Source organism: Pseudopodoces humilis, chromosome 14 (assembly GCF_049639895.1).
Source record: "Pseudopodoces humilis isolate 2021_Gansu_Grassland_sample_001 chromosome 14, ASM4963989v1, whole genome shotgun sequence".
Taxonomy (NCBI): domain Eukaryota; kingdom Metazoa; phylum Chordata; class Aves; order Passeriformes; family Paridae; genus Pseudopodoces; species Pseudopodoces humilis.
In genome coordinates this window covers 10810426-10826366 of record NC_142213.1, presented here as the reverse complement: position 1 = coordinate 10826366, position 15941 = coordinate 10810426, and the positions used below count along the sequence as shown (strand labels likewise).

At 43.3% G+C, this 15941-nt stretch overlaps 1 protein-coding gene across 3 annotated transcripts; it reads right to left on the bottom strand.

Annotated features, from left to right (window-relative positions):
* Positions 1–140: 140 nt before the first annotated feature.
* Positions 141–13756, bottom strand: AKTIP (AKT interacting protein). Of its 3 annotated transcripts, none has more exons than XM_005526357.3 (10): positions 13679–13756; positions 9385–9485; positions 7916–8121; positions 6311–6375; positions 6126–6226; positions 4765–4853; positions 4595–4693; positions 4276–4383; positions 3654–3714; positions 141–1073 (listed from the first exon to the last, which is right to left on the bottom strand). In XM_005526357.3, exons 2-10 carry the CDS (start codon positions 9424–9426, stop codon positions 963–965), a joined length of 882 nt encoding a protein of 293 aa, XP_005526414.1. In that variant the 5' UTR covers positions 9427–9485; positions 13679–13756; the 3' UTR covers positions 141–962. The 3 variants fall into 3 exon arrangements, with proteins under 3 accessions (XP_005526414.1, XP_087918561.1, XP_014110891.1); XM_088062435.1 differs by having other exon boundaries at positions 141–1070; XM_014255416.2 differs by lacking the exon at positions 13679–13756 and adding an exon at positions 10736–10869.
* Positions 13757–15941: the final 2185 nt, after the last annotated feature.

Here is a 15941-nt window from a genome sequence, read left to right as displayed (position 1 = left end):
GTGTGTGGAACACAAGTCCCCTCTGTACAGAGCTGCTCCTGGCATCCCATGAGCATCCCAAACACCTATGCAGACCTGTGGAGCCAGGTGCTCCCACTGGACTCTAAATGTCCACAGCACAGACTTAGAGGGACAAAAGCTAGAGCAGTTTCTTTTTATTTTAAGATGTCACTCTTAACACACATTAGTCAAGCTATCCTTAGAAATCCCCTGGACACCTAGGGAATCTAAAACCATCTAAGATTTTATTAGCTCAAGAGACCACCATTAAAAGCTTTGATTTTAGTGTTTCTATACTATAAAGTCTAACAAGCCTGACATTTTGCTTTCACCCTGTCAGACTAATGTGCGCTTTAGTGACAGTATCCATTTACAAATCAATAATACATCATACATCATCCCCAGCTTTACTTCTGGAAAGTGCTAAATGGAATCAATGAACCATCTATTTACAATTTCAAATCCTAACATATTTACAATAGAAACCAAAAGTATTTAAAACCATTAAATATAGTGTTTAACTCTGCTATATTAGTTTACATGAACACAGCTTAACTCTGGCATCGTATTTCCAATACTAATATTTCCGCCAGTAATTTAAGATTCTTCTTAAAAAATTGCTATTCCTGGAGGGAATAAAAATAAAAGCTTAAAAACCAACCCAAAACCTCCAGGCATTTCAGAGCCCTGAGGAATTACCCACCCTAGACAGTCTTCAGGTAGAAGTACTGTAGTGTTCAAGAGAGACTTCCAAACTCCAGGCAAGCCTTTAAAACCTAATGCATATGTAAAACATTAAGAGTCAGTAAATTGTGTCCATTGAACAGGTTTACTGGAGTCACTGCTACCATTTGGGTTTTACTAATCCGTAGTCAAGAAGGAAACTGCTGCTTTGCTGTTTCTCCCTCCGTTACATTCCCTCCACCCCCAGAAAGTGTTTTGTGCACCGGTGTCCAGGACAGCTAAGTGGGCATCGTCTTCTCTTCTTTGCTGAAGGGCTGGACTGAGCCAGGCTTCACCCACGACAGGCCAGAGACGTGTGTGCTTTTGCAGTGCTGATCTTCCGGTTTCTTCTGGGGAGAACAAAGTTAAAGTTACGATTTTTACATACCCAAACCTTCTCAACTCCTCCTCCATCCATTTTACACATTTAGCACATACAAGCACGAAAGAGGCTGGCACCATTTCCTCTCCTCAAAGAGGAACAGTAAGATGGCCATTGGTTTAATTTTTGGGAATGTGTGTGGCATCTGCAGAACTACCCTGACAATACAGGAGTTTTCAGGACTTGACTTGGATACAGCTGCCCTATCCCACCATAAAGACTCAAGGATACTCCTTTTGCTTGGAGGCCCAGCCCAGCATTGCTGCACTGCTCTTCACCACATTTCTTGGTTCTACAGGAAGAAATATCAATCCAAGCCCTCCCCCAGCTCTGTAGTTCTGGCCGGCAATACTGGTTGTGCTGGGGAGGAGCACTGCATCCCACAGGTGGCTGGAAACCCAAATTAATGCGCCAAAGTAGCAATTAATGCCTTTGCTAAACATGGGAGTTGCCTAATGCTTTCCAAGGATGGTCCTGTACTTCCCTTCCCTGAACATTTTCAAGTTAAATGCTTGAACGGTAACTATTACCCAACAGTGCAACAAACATTTTGAACTGACTATTGCAATTTAAAAGACAAAGAAAAGGCTTCAAATTGAAGAAGAAATATATAACTTGGAGCATCTGTAGATTTCAAGTAGTTAGAGACTGGTAAATTAGACATCTACTCCAGCTGGCAAAAGCAGCAGAAGAGCCTGCAGGGTTATTTTGATACCAGGAAGTGTACAAGAACTACATCAAACCTGGAATGGTGTGCTGAGCTCTAGACAGTGATAAGTGCATAAGGAGACTTGGTTGTAACATGGAAAGTCTTTTACTTGACAAAGTAAATTAAGGCAGCAGGAAAAGAGAACCTGCACGTCTGTCCCTCCCCATGCTTTGTGCCAAAGGTGACAGTGTGTGACAGACCTGCCGTAACACGTTGGACAACAGCAAACAAGAGGGATGAGTTAAGCCTGAGCCTGGCAGTGGCAGCTGCCTCTCCCATGCTGCACACAGGAACCACACCTTGGAAAGGCCAAGTGCTCAGCAGGTACCTGGGACAGCACTGCCCTTCCTGAATGGCCTAGCTGTTTCCCAAGGAACAGGAATTCAGGGGTTATAAACAAGCATATATGGCTGTAGGAAGATTTGGGAACTTGTTTTTACAGGGAATGTTCTCAGCTACACTGACATTTTTGGGACACACCTCCTACAGCACAGAAATTGGGCCATTACTATCAACAAATGACTGGAGCAACCAAGTACCATGCAATAGTTAGAGAAAGTTAGAAGATGTTTCTTTTCACCTAAAAAGAAATCAACAGGCATCTCCCAAAGAAAAAAGGACAAAAGAAAGGTCACTGCTGACTATCAGTCTCTGAGACATCAGACCCTTTCCATTTCAAGCACTCTGACCTATTATTTCTCCTTGATTCAAAGGCTAAGAAGGAGATGAAGAATGAAAGAGAAAATGATGAGCAAAAGAAATACTAAGTATTTCTTCAGTTTTGTAAGAACATCAAGAATTCAATCTGGCCAAAATATTTTCCTATGTGTTCTAAGGCTCTAACGTGACTGGCAGTTGGGAGCACTGCCACACTGAGCTCAGGCAGTGTATCATATTAAGATCAATTTAAAAACTTCATTCATGCCAGAAGACATGCAAGAACATGAGGTAAAGCTTGCAGTGCAGAAGACAAATTTAAACTGACAAAAAAATAAATTTCATTATACAAAACCCCAGCAAAACATAACACTTTAGGCCAAGTCAGTAACCAAAACATTTAGAGTGCATTTCCTTGCCAGTCCAGCTATGACAGCAGCCACTGTTTCAGAATCCCTTTGTACTACAAGTGGATTGACTTGTCAGGCCACTCAGCAGACTCAGAATTGCTGTGTGCCAGCTCTTGTCAAGTGGAAAGCACTAATTAAAAAAAACAAAACAAAACACAAACAGTCCGAATCCCAAATCACATCCCACCACCCATCAGGTGAAAGCTGTATGAGCCAACATGTTCTTGCTCTGTCAGTAAAAGCACTCTGTGATGGAAGAAACTCTCAGCACCTTTTGGTGAACTGATGTTGTCTCATCAGAAATCAGCAACATTAGAGAAGTGAGCAAGGGACCGTGCTTTTGCTGCTTCAGAAACTTTGCAAGAAGAAGGAAGTGCTGAAGCTTTTATTCAGTAATGAAAGATCTCTCAAGAGAAGAAAACGAAGAAGCTGGGGACTGCCAGGTAATGCAGAAATGGTAACAGCCATGACAAGTGCAGGGCAAGCTAACAGGCTACCAGTGAATCTCTTCATCTCTTCCATCCACAAACAAAAAAATCTGCTGTGTGCCAAGAGTTGTACTAACAAAGCTTTCTGGCTAAGTGACTAATTGCTTAACACACTGAAGTTAGAGCAGTGACATAACTGCTTTGTTAGGAGACCACAGCAGTTCCACCATTCCTGCTGAGCCAAAACAGGGGTGGGAAAAGGTCTCTCCAGTACACAGAGGATCTTTCTTCCTGTATCAGGCAATAAACCCTTCCTAGAGTGAAAATGTGAATTTTGCACATACCTTCTGAGTCAACATCTTCTCTCTAGCTTCATCATGTATAGCTGGATTCCATGGAGAAAAACTATGGATAAAGTATAGTTAACTCTTACTTGGCATTTTTGCCAACTACAGCACAGAGAGAGCAGAAAGCAGTGATTTTCCTTTGTTTAGTTTGTTGAATTTTAAGTAAATTATAAGTGGTGTTAAAACACACAGTTAAGATTTAAATACATATTGTCACGGATCTTTTCAACAATAAATGTTTAGGTTTTCATTCCTAAGAACTGGCAATTCAGCACATGTGACATGAAAAACCATTCATATTCACCATGAAGCTGACTGCTCCATCCCCTATGCATGCAAGCTTTAGAAGGATTTTAAGACTCTGACCAAAGCTACAGTCATGCAAACTGAGCTCAGGAAAGCCAGAAAGCAATATTAATTCATGGGCATTTCTGCCTGAGGGAGGTGGGTGCTTCAGGCCTTTTCGCTTGTTCTGAGGCTTGTTTGGTTATTGTTTTGAGATTTTTTTCTAAAACAAAAGCAGGTCAGTCAGCCTGACAGAGAGAGGCTGCCATCAGCAACTACACCAAAACTTCCTCTCAAACCATTTGAACAGTGTGAATCTGCTCAGAGTACTCACATGATTGCATAGGGGTCCTCTATTTTGGGCTGATCAAATAAATGACTACTGCATAGTTTGACACTGTCTACCACTTTACTTTTGAATAGCTGGACATCCTTTTCATACCTGCAAGACAGAAGTAAGTTGTGTTAAGTAACTGCAAGGAGCTACAAGTTTGCTCTGAAGCACAGTCCTAGCAAACCTCAACCTGAGTTCCTAACACAATCAAGTCTGGAGGCAGAGACCATGAGTGGACAGAATTTTACAAATCTCATTTCTGCAAATCTATGCCAAAGCCTCTTAAAAGACCATGCCCATACACATGGAAGATACTCACAGCACTGCAGCCTCAGGGTTCAGAGGACTGGTTGTATCAATTTTGTAGAAGACTCTGCGAGCGTACATTAGCACTTGCCATATGTGATTATGATTTCTCCTAAAAAGAACAAAGCACAATGAAGAATGGAATAAACTTTTCAAATTATTCATCAATTTGTCAGCACTAACCTCCATTTTGCAAATGCTCTTTTCACATCCAGTTCACCAGATAAAGGGTCCACTAGCGGGTGGAAGACAGGCAGGTCAAAAACCAAGCGCTGCATTAGAAAAAAAAATTCATTATGACAACTTCAATCCTAATGCCGACACCACTGGGTGAAGGTTAGTCAAATGTTGCTTCCAAATACTAAAACTAATTGTTACTGTATTAAAAGAAAGCAACTGCAAGTGATTTCTACCAGCTGTGAAACTGTAACCCAACACACCTGTGTAACATGCAGGGTCTTGTCCTCTCTCACATGCTATCACCAAATCAGGAAACTAATCCAGTTAACTGCACAGGCACTAGTGCCAACACAGGTAATAATATCAGATAAGAACAGATTAAAGGAGTTTTTCTGGTTTAGCTATTTGTGACTGAAAGCTTTTTACATACTTGAGCTACAATCAATATTTTTTTTGTGCCCTATACACTTAAGTAAACTGTGCAGTGACACCTTGGTGTCCTCAGCTCTGTACAGCACGTTTTCTCCAGTGTCCGCACATTTTTCCAAAAGAAAACTGAGTTTCAAGAGGAAGGTTCTAAAGCCCTCTCCTAGCAAAAGAATGTTGTCTGGCTGAGAGATACTAGTCTAACCTTTAAAATATACTGTTTCCTCCTAGTTCTCTTCTTTTAAATATGATAGCTTTACATAAAACTTGACACCAAGCAGGCAGCTACCCAACACAGCAGCTGTGGGCACCTGCCCTCAAATCTTTCTCTTAAAGAAGTGTGCCCAAGAGGGTAAGCTGCTCTGCAAAGTCTGACTTCCATAAAGTATTTTTTTATTTTTAAATTTGTCTAATAACTTGGAAACTTAAAGAGGAGAAAGAAGAGAGAGAAGATAACACCATAACACCTCCTTCTCCCTTTGCTTCACCATGTTCTCTTCAAATTTTTAGTTCTTTGTTTCAATGTAATTTAGAAGAGACAATCAAGAAATCTTGCAGTATTATAGTAAGCACAGCAAAGGTATCTGGATTTTACATCCCATTATATCACTACCCAAGAATTCTGATACCTCTTCAAGGGCTTCAATTTTAAATTCCTGCTGAGGAAGTAGCAAATCAAGAGAGGAGGGAAAGAACTGGTTGATTACTTTACACCCTAATGCATCTGACCTCAGGAAGTTCACTCCACACCAGTCTCAGTAATGAGAGTAATGTAATTCCTCCACAGTGATTTGCTAATGTGTACAAGACATGGCAAATGAGCCCAGACAAGTGAACAAAATGAATTCAAGGAAAAGGGACACTAATTGGTGTATCAGCTTTAACAAAAAGCCATACACCACCAGGAAAGAAGAAAAAGCCAAGATACAACCACTTACTGGGCAGTCTCCATCCGGGTAGTTATCAGGAATATAGACAGTGAACTTAAACACACCATCCTGGTAGAGCCCATGTCTTATGAATATTACACCAAACCACACTGCAAGTGAGAAAGATTTCTTGAGTGAACGAACTAAAAAAAACTACGTACATGAAACAATATGAAAGCTAAGTTTAAACTTACTTAAAGCTGATCGGTACGAGGGCTGCACGTAGACACCTGGCAACTTCTGCTTCACCACCAAGGTACTGCAATCAGAGTCAGCATTCAGACAGCTCCACAACCACACTGACACAGCAAATCCAGAATGTGCCACCCACAGCCCCACAGGGCCTTCCTCCACAAACTCACTCCCAATTCCCAAGGCTGCTCACTGAAGGGGGTGACAAATATAGTTGAAATCACACTCCTTCCTTCCTGCTTTTCACACCACTCAAAGACTTACTAAAGCAGAGAACATTATTCCTCTTGATAAAACTAAGTAGAGAAGCAGATAAACTCTTCCCTCAGTAGAAGCATTTAATGTATGTCAGTACAGAAATGAACGATTTTCTACTGAATCCCTAGTTTTAAAGTAAGGAAGAAAAAATAAATTTAATTAAGTAACTTTGAACACAGATTCACAGCCAATTGTGAATTCACAGCTGAAATACAACCAAACTTCAACCTCAATTTTACATAAGTGGTTTTTCAGTTTTAGATTACACTATGCTGCAGATCAAGCTGAAATTACATTGGCAATGGCCAAAACAAACCAAAAACCAAATTATTAACTTCACGGGTTTTCCAGTTACTTGGCATATAGGTCCATTAAATTGAACTCTACATGCTTGCACAAATAAACAAGAATCTTAAAGCAAAACATTAACACAGTTCTCTGCTTACCATTTCCCTAGTATTTGTTATTAGCTCCCCAATAACGAATTTGCATTATAGTACCAATTTATTTACTCAGAAGAAAAAAAAAAAATAAAAAAATAAAAACTTTATTGAATTAAAAAGTCAGGGTCAATTCCTTGAAAAAGAGATAAAGGTTTTCAGAGTTCTCACTTTCAATTTAACAGTTAAATACAAGAACTGAGACTCAGTGTTGCATAAGGACTCCAGGGATTTCATTCCAAAAGGCACTACATACTTGGGAATCCAGTATGTCTATTACAGAGGAAGTCCCTTCAGCTTTGTGACACTAATCAGTTATATAACTAGAAAGTTTTGAGGACAGATTTTTATGCTCCCACAGCAGCCTACAAATCACTAGACTGGGTGAAATGCAACTCCTCCCTCATAAGTTTCATGTTAAATATCATACAAATGAATACAGACTTCCCAACATCAACTTGATCAACTGTATCAGGCAGTGTTCAAGTGTTCCATGTGACAACTGAAGGAAGCTCCCACATCCTAACTCTGTTACATAGCACCATATATTCATAAGCATCTTCCCACTCGACATCTGCTTGCTTCTATTTCAATAATTGTTTCAAGTATTTGGTATTTCTGACCAAAAAGCCATTAGGATAACTGGTCAGGATACCTAAACTCACAATGTGTTTAACTTCAAGACTAAGAAAAGTAATAATTCAGAGAAAAACATCTAAAAATGCCCCTTAAAATCTCATCTTTCTTCTTCCTTTCTGCCACAAGAGATCAAGACTGCTACTCCAGAAAAACAACTCTGCAGACAATGTTTTTTACTGCCTTCAAGGACTATGACAGAGACACCATACAAGAACTAGGCCCCTGCATAAGTCCAGTGACCTAAAAAAGATGAAAAAAGTGAAAACCTACAATTCTGCAAGCAGTGAGTACTCCAAATAAAAAGGCCCATAAGAAGCATGTGTTCCATTTGTGGACTGGGAGGAGGTGGCAGGTGAAGCAGGCTTGGTTATTGGCACTGCATTCTTTGGGATAGAAGGCAACTGTTTCTTTGTAGAGGCTCGCAGGGGACTGGATCGAAGGTCTCCACTCAATGTTTTCTCTTCAGTGTCAGATCTCTGTCAAATCAAAGGAGAATCATGAGATCATAGGCTATATTTCAGACACATTTAACATATGAACATATTTTAACCAAATTATGGTAACTACAAGTTAGGCCAATGAAACACATCTTGGATTTTGGTGTTCTACTGCTTGAGGAAGGGCATGGAGGGGTGTCCCTTTGCATTTTATTTTTAAAAAATTATATATATAAATATATTTAATAAATATTGCTGTTCCACTAAACACAACCTACAAATACAAAAGTATTTAATGCTGGATAGGAAATCTGCAGATTAGGACAAATGCTTAAGGAGGCTTACATTTATTTAGAACCTGAAACCAGACAGTATACAACATCACCTTACAAGTCAATCTATTTCTAGCACATAGTGCACAAAGATAAATCATTTCTACTGACAAGCATCCTTATACTGTAGGCTTCAAAGACACTTTAGAAGTAGTGTAGTAAAACTGAGATGAAAAAAAGTTTTATGTATTTCACTTTCTGCCTGTGCTTAAGACATCAACATTCCACTTGGAACTGCTCCTATAGCTCACTCCCACAGTGAAAGAATCACCACTTGGCAGTTGTATCAAGTTTAAGTAGCTTTACTATAGGAACCTTTTTATGCCTTCGCTGCCTTTTCTTGGAAGAAAAAAACAAACCACAGCCAATAAACACTGTACTACTCACAGACCCCAGAATCGTTCTATAGGTTGCCAAGACAAACGTGCAGGCTACAGACTTGTTCTTAGGCTACGTGTGGTAACTAAATGCATCATTTAAAGCTATGGTGTTTTGAAGTGCCCAAATTATGTAACCAATGTTACATAATTTGCCCTAGTACTGAACACCTGGGAAGTGATTAACCCTAAACTCCCATGCTTTTACTACTGCTACAACCTCAAGCAGCAACAGAACTATGGAGGCATAGTTTTGTCAAAGCTCATTGCAAGCGCTATGGCTAAGCTCTATATAAGACACTAAAATGTCCTGAGAAAAAAGTGTTTCCACCACGTGAACAATTTTATTTCATGTTTCCTATTTACAGATGCCTCAGATAAAAAAAACAACAAATTCTGGAGTAGACTCTATGCACAGGCACATTCCAGTTAACACAGCTCAAAGCTAGCTTACACTTTTACTGAAGGTGATCACAACCCTCGGGATAAATGCACAGTAAAACACTATTTGCAGATCACCTGATGTTTTTTCCAGCACTGCTACCACCCCTCCCAAGCATGACACCATTTTCTGGCATCCATGCATTAAATACCTTGCGCACAGAACCTGTAGACATGCTCCAGAAAGGGTTCATAACGTGTATTCCAAATAAAGAGCTGCAAGTTCTCGGTGTCTTCAGAGTGTTCTCAGGCCCTTTGGATTTAAAAGTACACAGAATGAGCATTCATTTAACAGATAAGCAGGACTCAATATATGAATAGGATTCTGATCTAATTCTGCAATCAGCATTATCTTTCTGTAACTTCAGAAGAAAACTTCATGTATGCAAGACCAATAATAGTTAAAAATGCCAAAGCTCTATTATATGCTCCAGAAGAATAACACGTCTATTTTTGCATGTGAAACTCTGCCTTCTTTCTGCTAGAAAAAGACTACATTCTGCATCCCTTGTTCATTTTGCCAATGAGAGGAAGAAAAGGATCATCTTTTGGCTCAGCACAGTTTGGGAAGATCCTCTACATGTGCAAATACTAAAGTTATCACCCATTTCAGTCCAGCACCATACAGAACTATGGCCCTGCTAAGTGCTGTCCCTCATAGACACTGTTGACTTTGCACATTTTTGAAGTGTTCCAGTTTGAGAAATTCTGTCATTCCCACAGACAGAGATGAACCTTTCACTGAGTTTGCATCATGTATGTGTCATTTTGTTTTCATCTGCATTGGAACACCACCAGGAACAGACAAAGCCATAGAACACAGAAGTTTCTCTGTGGCTTATTTAATGTTTTCATTATGAGCACTAAGGCTTAGTGCTCTTTAGATCATCAGCCCTATAATAAGGACTTCAGCAGTATTTGGAGTTTCAGTGTCATCTGCTGCATATGTCCTTACTTTCCTCTCCCTCTTTTTTATTTAAGTCTTGCTATTGCTTGTTCAAGAACTCTGATCCATAGCACCTCTTGTCTGGCACAGCAGATTCCCTCCACTCTTTTTTTCCTCTCCAGTTCTCCTACTTTACTTCCTTACCTCACCCTCCCATTTTTGGCTTAGTCACTTAAGATTTTGAGGCACTTTAATCAGTTTCTTTAATAGAAACTTGCACAACATGGATCAAGACAGCTAACATGATGTGAGAGACACAGAGCCAGCAGCACAGATTTCTAGAGTGGTCAACACTACCTTTTTACTAAAGTAAGGAAGGCAGCGTATGTTCACCATTGATTTGACTGGTTTACAGAGAAAATGGAAACATTATGACCAAAATCTTCCTAAAATTAAAATAAATTAAAATCTTATTTAAAAAAAAAAAAATAACCAAAAAAAGCCAGACAATTTATCCAAAAAAAGTCTAGGAATTCCAAATATTTAAAAGAAACATCAATATCAAATAATAGCCTTCTAGGCTATGCAGCAGCCAAGCATTCAAAAAATGCAAGCACCTTTCGGAAAAGTGATGAAAAGTAATTAATTTCCCCATCCAAAAACATCTCAAACATTCCAATATACAACAGGCTCCTCCAGGTATTTTTTCCTCTTCAGCAGCCAGAGTTTCACGTTCTGAGAGAATTTTATGAAGATTTCACATCTTTCTGCAGAGAGAAAGTCAAAGCACAGCTACTGCCTTGTGAGAGCAGGGAGAAGATGTTTTCACTTTTCCCCATCTCTTGTCTGGAAAGCAGAGTGATGCCAGAGGGCTGTGCCACGGGCCTTTTCCATCAAACCAGCCAGACTAAGTAAGACCGGAAGACACTGGGCCAGGAAGGTACGAGACATTTCCTCGGGAAACTCTGGTGTAACCAGAGGGTGGAGGAACTGACGCACAAAGCGCACCTGAGTGCTCCACCTCTGACAAGAGAGAAAAGTGCTGGAAGTTGAGGTACAGGTTGGAAGATAATTAGGTGGAATTTGGAATGATTATGGGATTGAGGCAGGATTCATTTGTTTGTTTTGGGCTGGTGTTTTTTTACGACTAGGTAATACAAACTGCATTATCCCAGAATCAGAGATAGGAGAAAAGGAGTCAGCAGGACAAAGAATGACATATGTAGGTAAAAACCAGCCCAAACCATTCCCAGGGAAACAGGGGACTTTTCTAGAAGCTTGGTAACTGATGTTAGATGCAGTTCAGACACCAGATCCACCTTTCAGAAATCAGCTGTGTATCATAGTACACTTCCAGCTTTGCCTACTTACATGCTATTAAGAGCAAATAAAACATTATTTTAGCTCTAGTTAAGCTAAAGAATAACTTCCACAGGTTGTCTGGCACAGACATCTTTCATCCAGTTATTATAAATCATACACAGTATCATCCTAAATGTATTGTTAAACTGCCTCCAGTCTCATACATCTGTTAAAATACTGTTTACAGTGGAGAACTCAGAACCTCAGAGTACAAGTTTCCCAGAGGAGGGCCATTTAAGAAGGTTTTCAAGATGTTTTAAGAGTTTATTTCTAATCACATTCACTCCCATGCAGCATGGAAGTAGAAAGCTGTAGCTCTAAAGGAAACTTATCCACAAGTGCTTACGCTCTCTAGTACCTTCACCTTGCAATTCACTACCCATCAATAATCATAGAAACATTTAAAATCAGTATTAAAAACAATAACCAAGTAACATCAAATTTACATTAGACTGCCTATCTTATTTCTCACTATGTCTGCAAGAGGCAAAGGACAGCCAAGGCCTGATATCATTAAGTAGAATTTCTAGGCAGTTTAGGCATTCACCCCTACACAGGGCTCAGTGTCTACCCCAAGGCACCCACCATCTTCCAGCGCTGTAACTACTAAAACCATCAGCTTCCCAAAATAACCCAATATTCTCTCCTCGTTTTATGGAAAGGAAATAAAAACATTCAAAACCCCTCTCTCTCCTCTAACATTGGCAACACTCACAGTACCTCATCCAGAAGAGGCTCGATAGTGTGCCACTCAGTAGTACATTCTAGTGATCTCTCCTGCTTTAAGAATAGCAAGGAACAGCAACCCTCCTGAGCTGTCCTCCTCCCATGGCTGCCTTCTCTACTGATTTCCTTTTAGTAAAACAGCAACTAAACTAAGATAAACGCAAACTTCTACCCAAACATTACTTCAAATACTGCTTCTTGGAAAGGGCTTTTAAATTATCCACAGCACCACAGCGGGACCAAAAGCCACCTCCTGCCAGGCATAACTTCATGTCCACATTCTCCAGGTATGCAATACATGCCAGCAGTCAGAGCAAGTGTAAAGTGATCTGATACTTCATCAGTACTTTAAACGATTCCAAAAAACTAAAATTATCACTAGCAAAACCATAACATTTAAGTTCTTCACTTTTGCACCTTCTCCTGCTCTACATTAGGTATTCTCATCCAAAAAAAGTTTCATTTTACCCACTGTCACAGTATGTGTCATATTTTTCTCCTCTCAGCTACAGAGTTATTTGATCAAACACAACACTAAAGCAATGTGAAGAAAACTTTTATCTGCCTGAAACAGAGCACTCTTCTAAAGATTTTCTGGAAACAGCAACAAATCAAAGGGAAGCACTCCAACATCTGAGAGCAAACTGAGCTACTTCAGCAGAGCACCAGTGCATGCTGCATACACACTACTACGTGCTTGCCCAGAAACTGTAGCTGTCAGTTCACAGTGGAACTTACTTCTCCCCAGCACAGCCACTCCTGACCTCCTCTGGACCCAAGGCCCTCGTTCACCCACAGCTTAACCTGCCGGACACGCTGCTGGCGGTGAACAGGAACACTGACCAGTCAAGCCTGTTCGCCAACTCTTCTTCCACAGACGGCTTAGACGTTCCATATCAACACCTGCTGCTACGAATTCAGTCCTCTAGAAAACTGCAATCTACGCCAATGAGACCTGCTCTTAGATGCATACAGCAGCCTAAGGGACACGGGGAGTTGGCCGGCCGAGTCCCCCAGCACCGGGCGCTCCGGAGGGACCTGTCGGCCGGGTTCACGAGAGGTTAAGAGCGGTCCTGCGAAGCCTGGGCGGGCCCCGCGGTGCTTCCCGCCGAGGCCGCGGCCGCGCCGTAGCGCGGAGCCGCTCGCAGGGGAGCAGCAGACAGAAGGTTGGAAGCCGCCGGGCCGGGCTCCGCTGGCAGCCGCCCCGCGCCCGGCGCTGCCCCAGCCTGCGGTGCCCCTCGCACCCCGCGCGGGGCAGCCCCAACGGGCACAACGGGCCGCCCCAGCCGGGCCCCTCCCGGCGTCAGGTGACGGCCCCGCGGGCGCAGACACCCCGCAACCCCTCGGCGACAAAACAGCCCCGCCGCCCTCCCGTACCGCGGGGCCGGGACCCCCGAGCCCACCGCCTCCGTTCCGCCCACGAGGCTCAGCCCGGCCAGGGCCGGGCGCTGTGGCCCCTCTCGCTCACCCACCGAGGCTCCGCCGCTCCCCCGCGCGGCCCAGGCCCCGCCGCCGCCGCCGCCGCTCCCGCTACCCCCGGCACAGCCCCATTTACCGCCCGCCCCTCGGGCCGCACATCCGGGCCGCCCTTCGGGGCCAATCGGCTCCGGCCACTCCCGGTACCGCCCCGCAAGGCGGGCGGTGCTGCCGCGGCCGCCACTCATGGCTCGGGACGGGACTGACGCGCCCGGGCCGCTCCGGGTCCTTAGCCGCGCGGGCCCCGCCCCGCGCACAGAGATTGGTCCGAGGGCTTGTCTATCTCGTGGCGGGCGGACCAATGGGATCGGGCGGGTGCACCTGTCACTCTCTCAGCTGGCTGAACGCTACGGGGGTGGAGTTTAGAGAAATGAGCGGCTCTCATTGGCCAGTGGGGCGTGCGGGGACGCACGCCATTGGTCGGCAGGCCCGAGAGACCGCCTGGGGCGGGCCTTGCGCCCCATCCGGCCCCTCGCCGTGTCCGAGCGCACTGTCCGGGCCGCTGGGGGAGCAGGGCTGGGCTGAGGGAGCGGCGTAGCGATAACCGGGCTGCCTGGGAGATCCCGGGGAGCCGCAGGAAACGCGGAGCTGTGGCGATGCCATCCGTGACAGCCGTGGGGACACGTTCCTGCACCGGACAGCGAGGGGCAGTAGAACAGTGGCACAGCTCTTCAGCTCGGTGAACACCGTGGCTGTGTACCCGGAAGCATCCACACAGCCTCGCCAAACTTTTGCAGTTAACGCTGACTGTATGAGCCAAGAACTCCAACCTCCTACTAGAGCTGACGTAATCAGTCATGGACTTTGGTCGCGCCTTCTCGCAGGCTACTAAAAATGGACATTTAAAAAACATTTTCAACTGGGTTTTTTTTTTTTCCTCACAGAATCGCAGAATGGGTCAGGTTGGAAGGGACCGTAGTGGGTCACCTGGTCCAACCTCCCTGCTCAAACAGAATTACCCAGAGCACAGGGCACTGGGTTGTGTCCAGACAGCTCTGGAATATCCCCAGTGAGGGAGACTCCACATCCTCTGGCCAGTCTGTTCAGTGCCCACAGCAAAGTCCTTGCTCATGTCCAGGTGGAACTTCCTGGGCATCCTTCCTGCCCCTTCCTCTTGTCCCATTGCTGGGCACCAGGAGCAGAGCCTGGTCCCTGCTCAGAGCCCTCACTGCAGACAGGGACATACAGGGCTAAGGGCCCCTCTCAGCCATCTCCTCTCGAAGGTGAACAGCCCTGGCCCCCTCAGCCTTTCCTGGTAAGAGAGATGATGCTCCAGTCCCTTGGTCATCCTCGTTGGATGGGCCCTCTCCGGGAGCTCCATGACTCTCGTGCTGAGGAGCCCAGAACTGGATGCAGCACTCCAGATGTGCCTCAGCAGGGCTGAGTAGAGGGGCAGGATCACGCCCTTGACCTGCTGGCAGTGCTCTTCCTAATACACCCCAGGATCCCACTGCCCTTATTGGCTGCAAGAGTACACTTGCTGGCACATTTTAAACCTCCTTTTAAAATTAATAATACCGGCTTCTTCTACTATTGCTGAGCAGGTACATACACACACACCGTAAATTTATATTAACAATATAAAAAACACAGATATACATACAAAATATACCTCTAAAATTTGCTGAAGAAAAGGAAGAAAAAAGAATGAACCATAGGAGTTAGTTTTTATTTGTATTTAGACTTTTTCTGAGCCCAGTAGAACAATATTACAGAAGTGCTATACCAAAACAGACATAATTTGTCAATGTTTGGAATGTGACAACAAAATCCATGCTGTCTCAAGTATAAAAATTACAGAGAATTTTAAAAATCAATGCATGTAGGGTGGATTTATTTTTGTTCCTAAGCTATGAGCAACAATACCATGCTAAGGTTATCACTTTGTCTCAATTACTGCAACCTTCTCCTGTCCCCCATCCTCAAAATGCCACTTTAAAGTCTTCAGTCAGTTAATAATGTTATTATTCCAACTAAACCACTGTCTGAAGTTTCTAAAACCCTTTGGCAATTTCCTGTTCTTCAGTGTTTCAAATGCAAGCTCTTTGCCCGCACCACTGAAGTGCTGCACAACTTCCCTTTAGGCTCCTGTATTATCTGCCTTCCACTGCTACGTGCACTAGTACCAATCACTTGTTACCTCCTTTTTTCTTAATGTCTTTCCTACTATCTATTTTCTTTTTCCGGCTCTTAATCTCTTCCCACCAACTCTCCTTTAAAAGTTGTGTGTCCAGAAATCTTTTATGTAGTTACCTCCAT

Bases quoted from the DNA above. Each gene is read 5' to 3' on its own strand.
- AKTIP (XM_005526357.3), bottom strand. From the start codon at position 9,426: ATGAACCCTTTCTGGAGCATGTCTACAGGTTCTGTGCGCAAG. The intron at 6,376-7,915 runs GTAGGTTTTCAC...CTCTGATTGCAG, and splicing joins TACTCACTGCTTGCAGAATT to TACCTTGGTGGTGAAGCAGA. The intron at 4,854-6,125 runs GTAAGTGGTTGT...TTTCTAATGCAG, and splicing joins ACCCGGATGGAGACTGCCCA to CGCTTGGTTTTTGACCTGCC.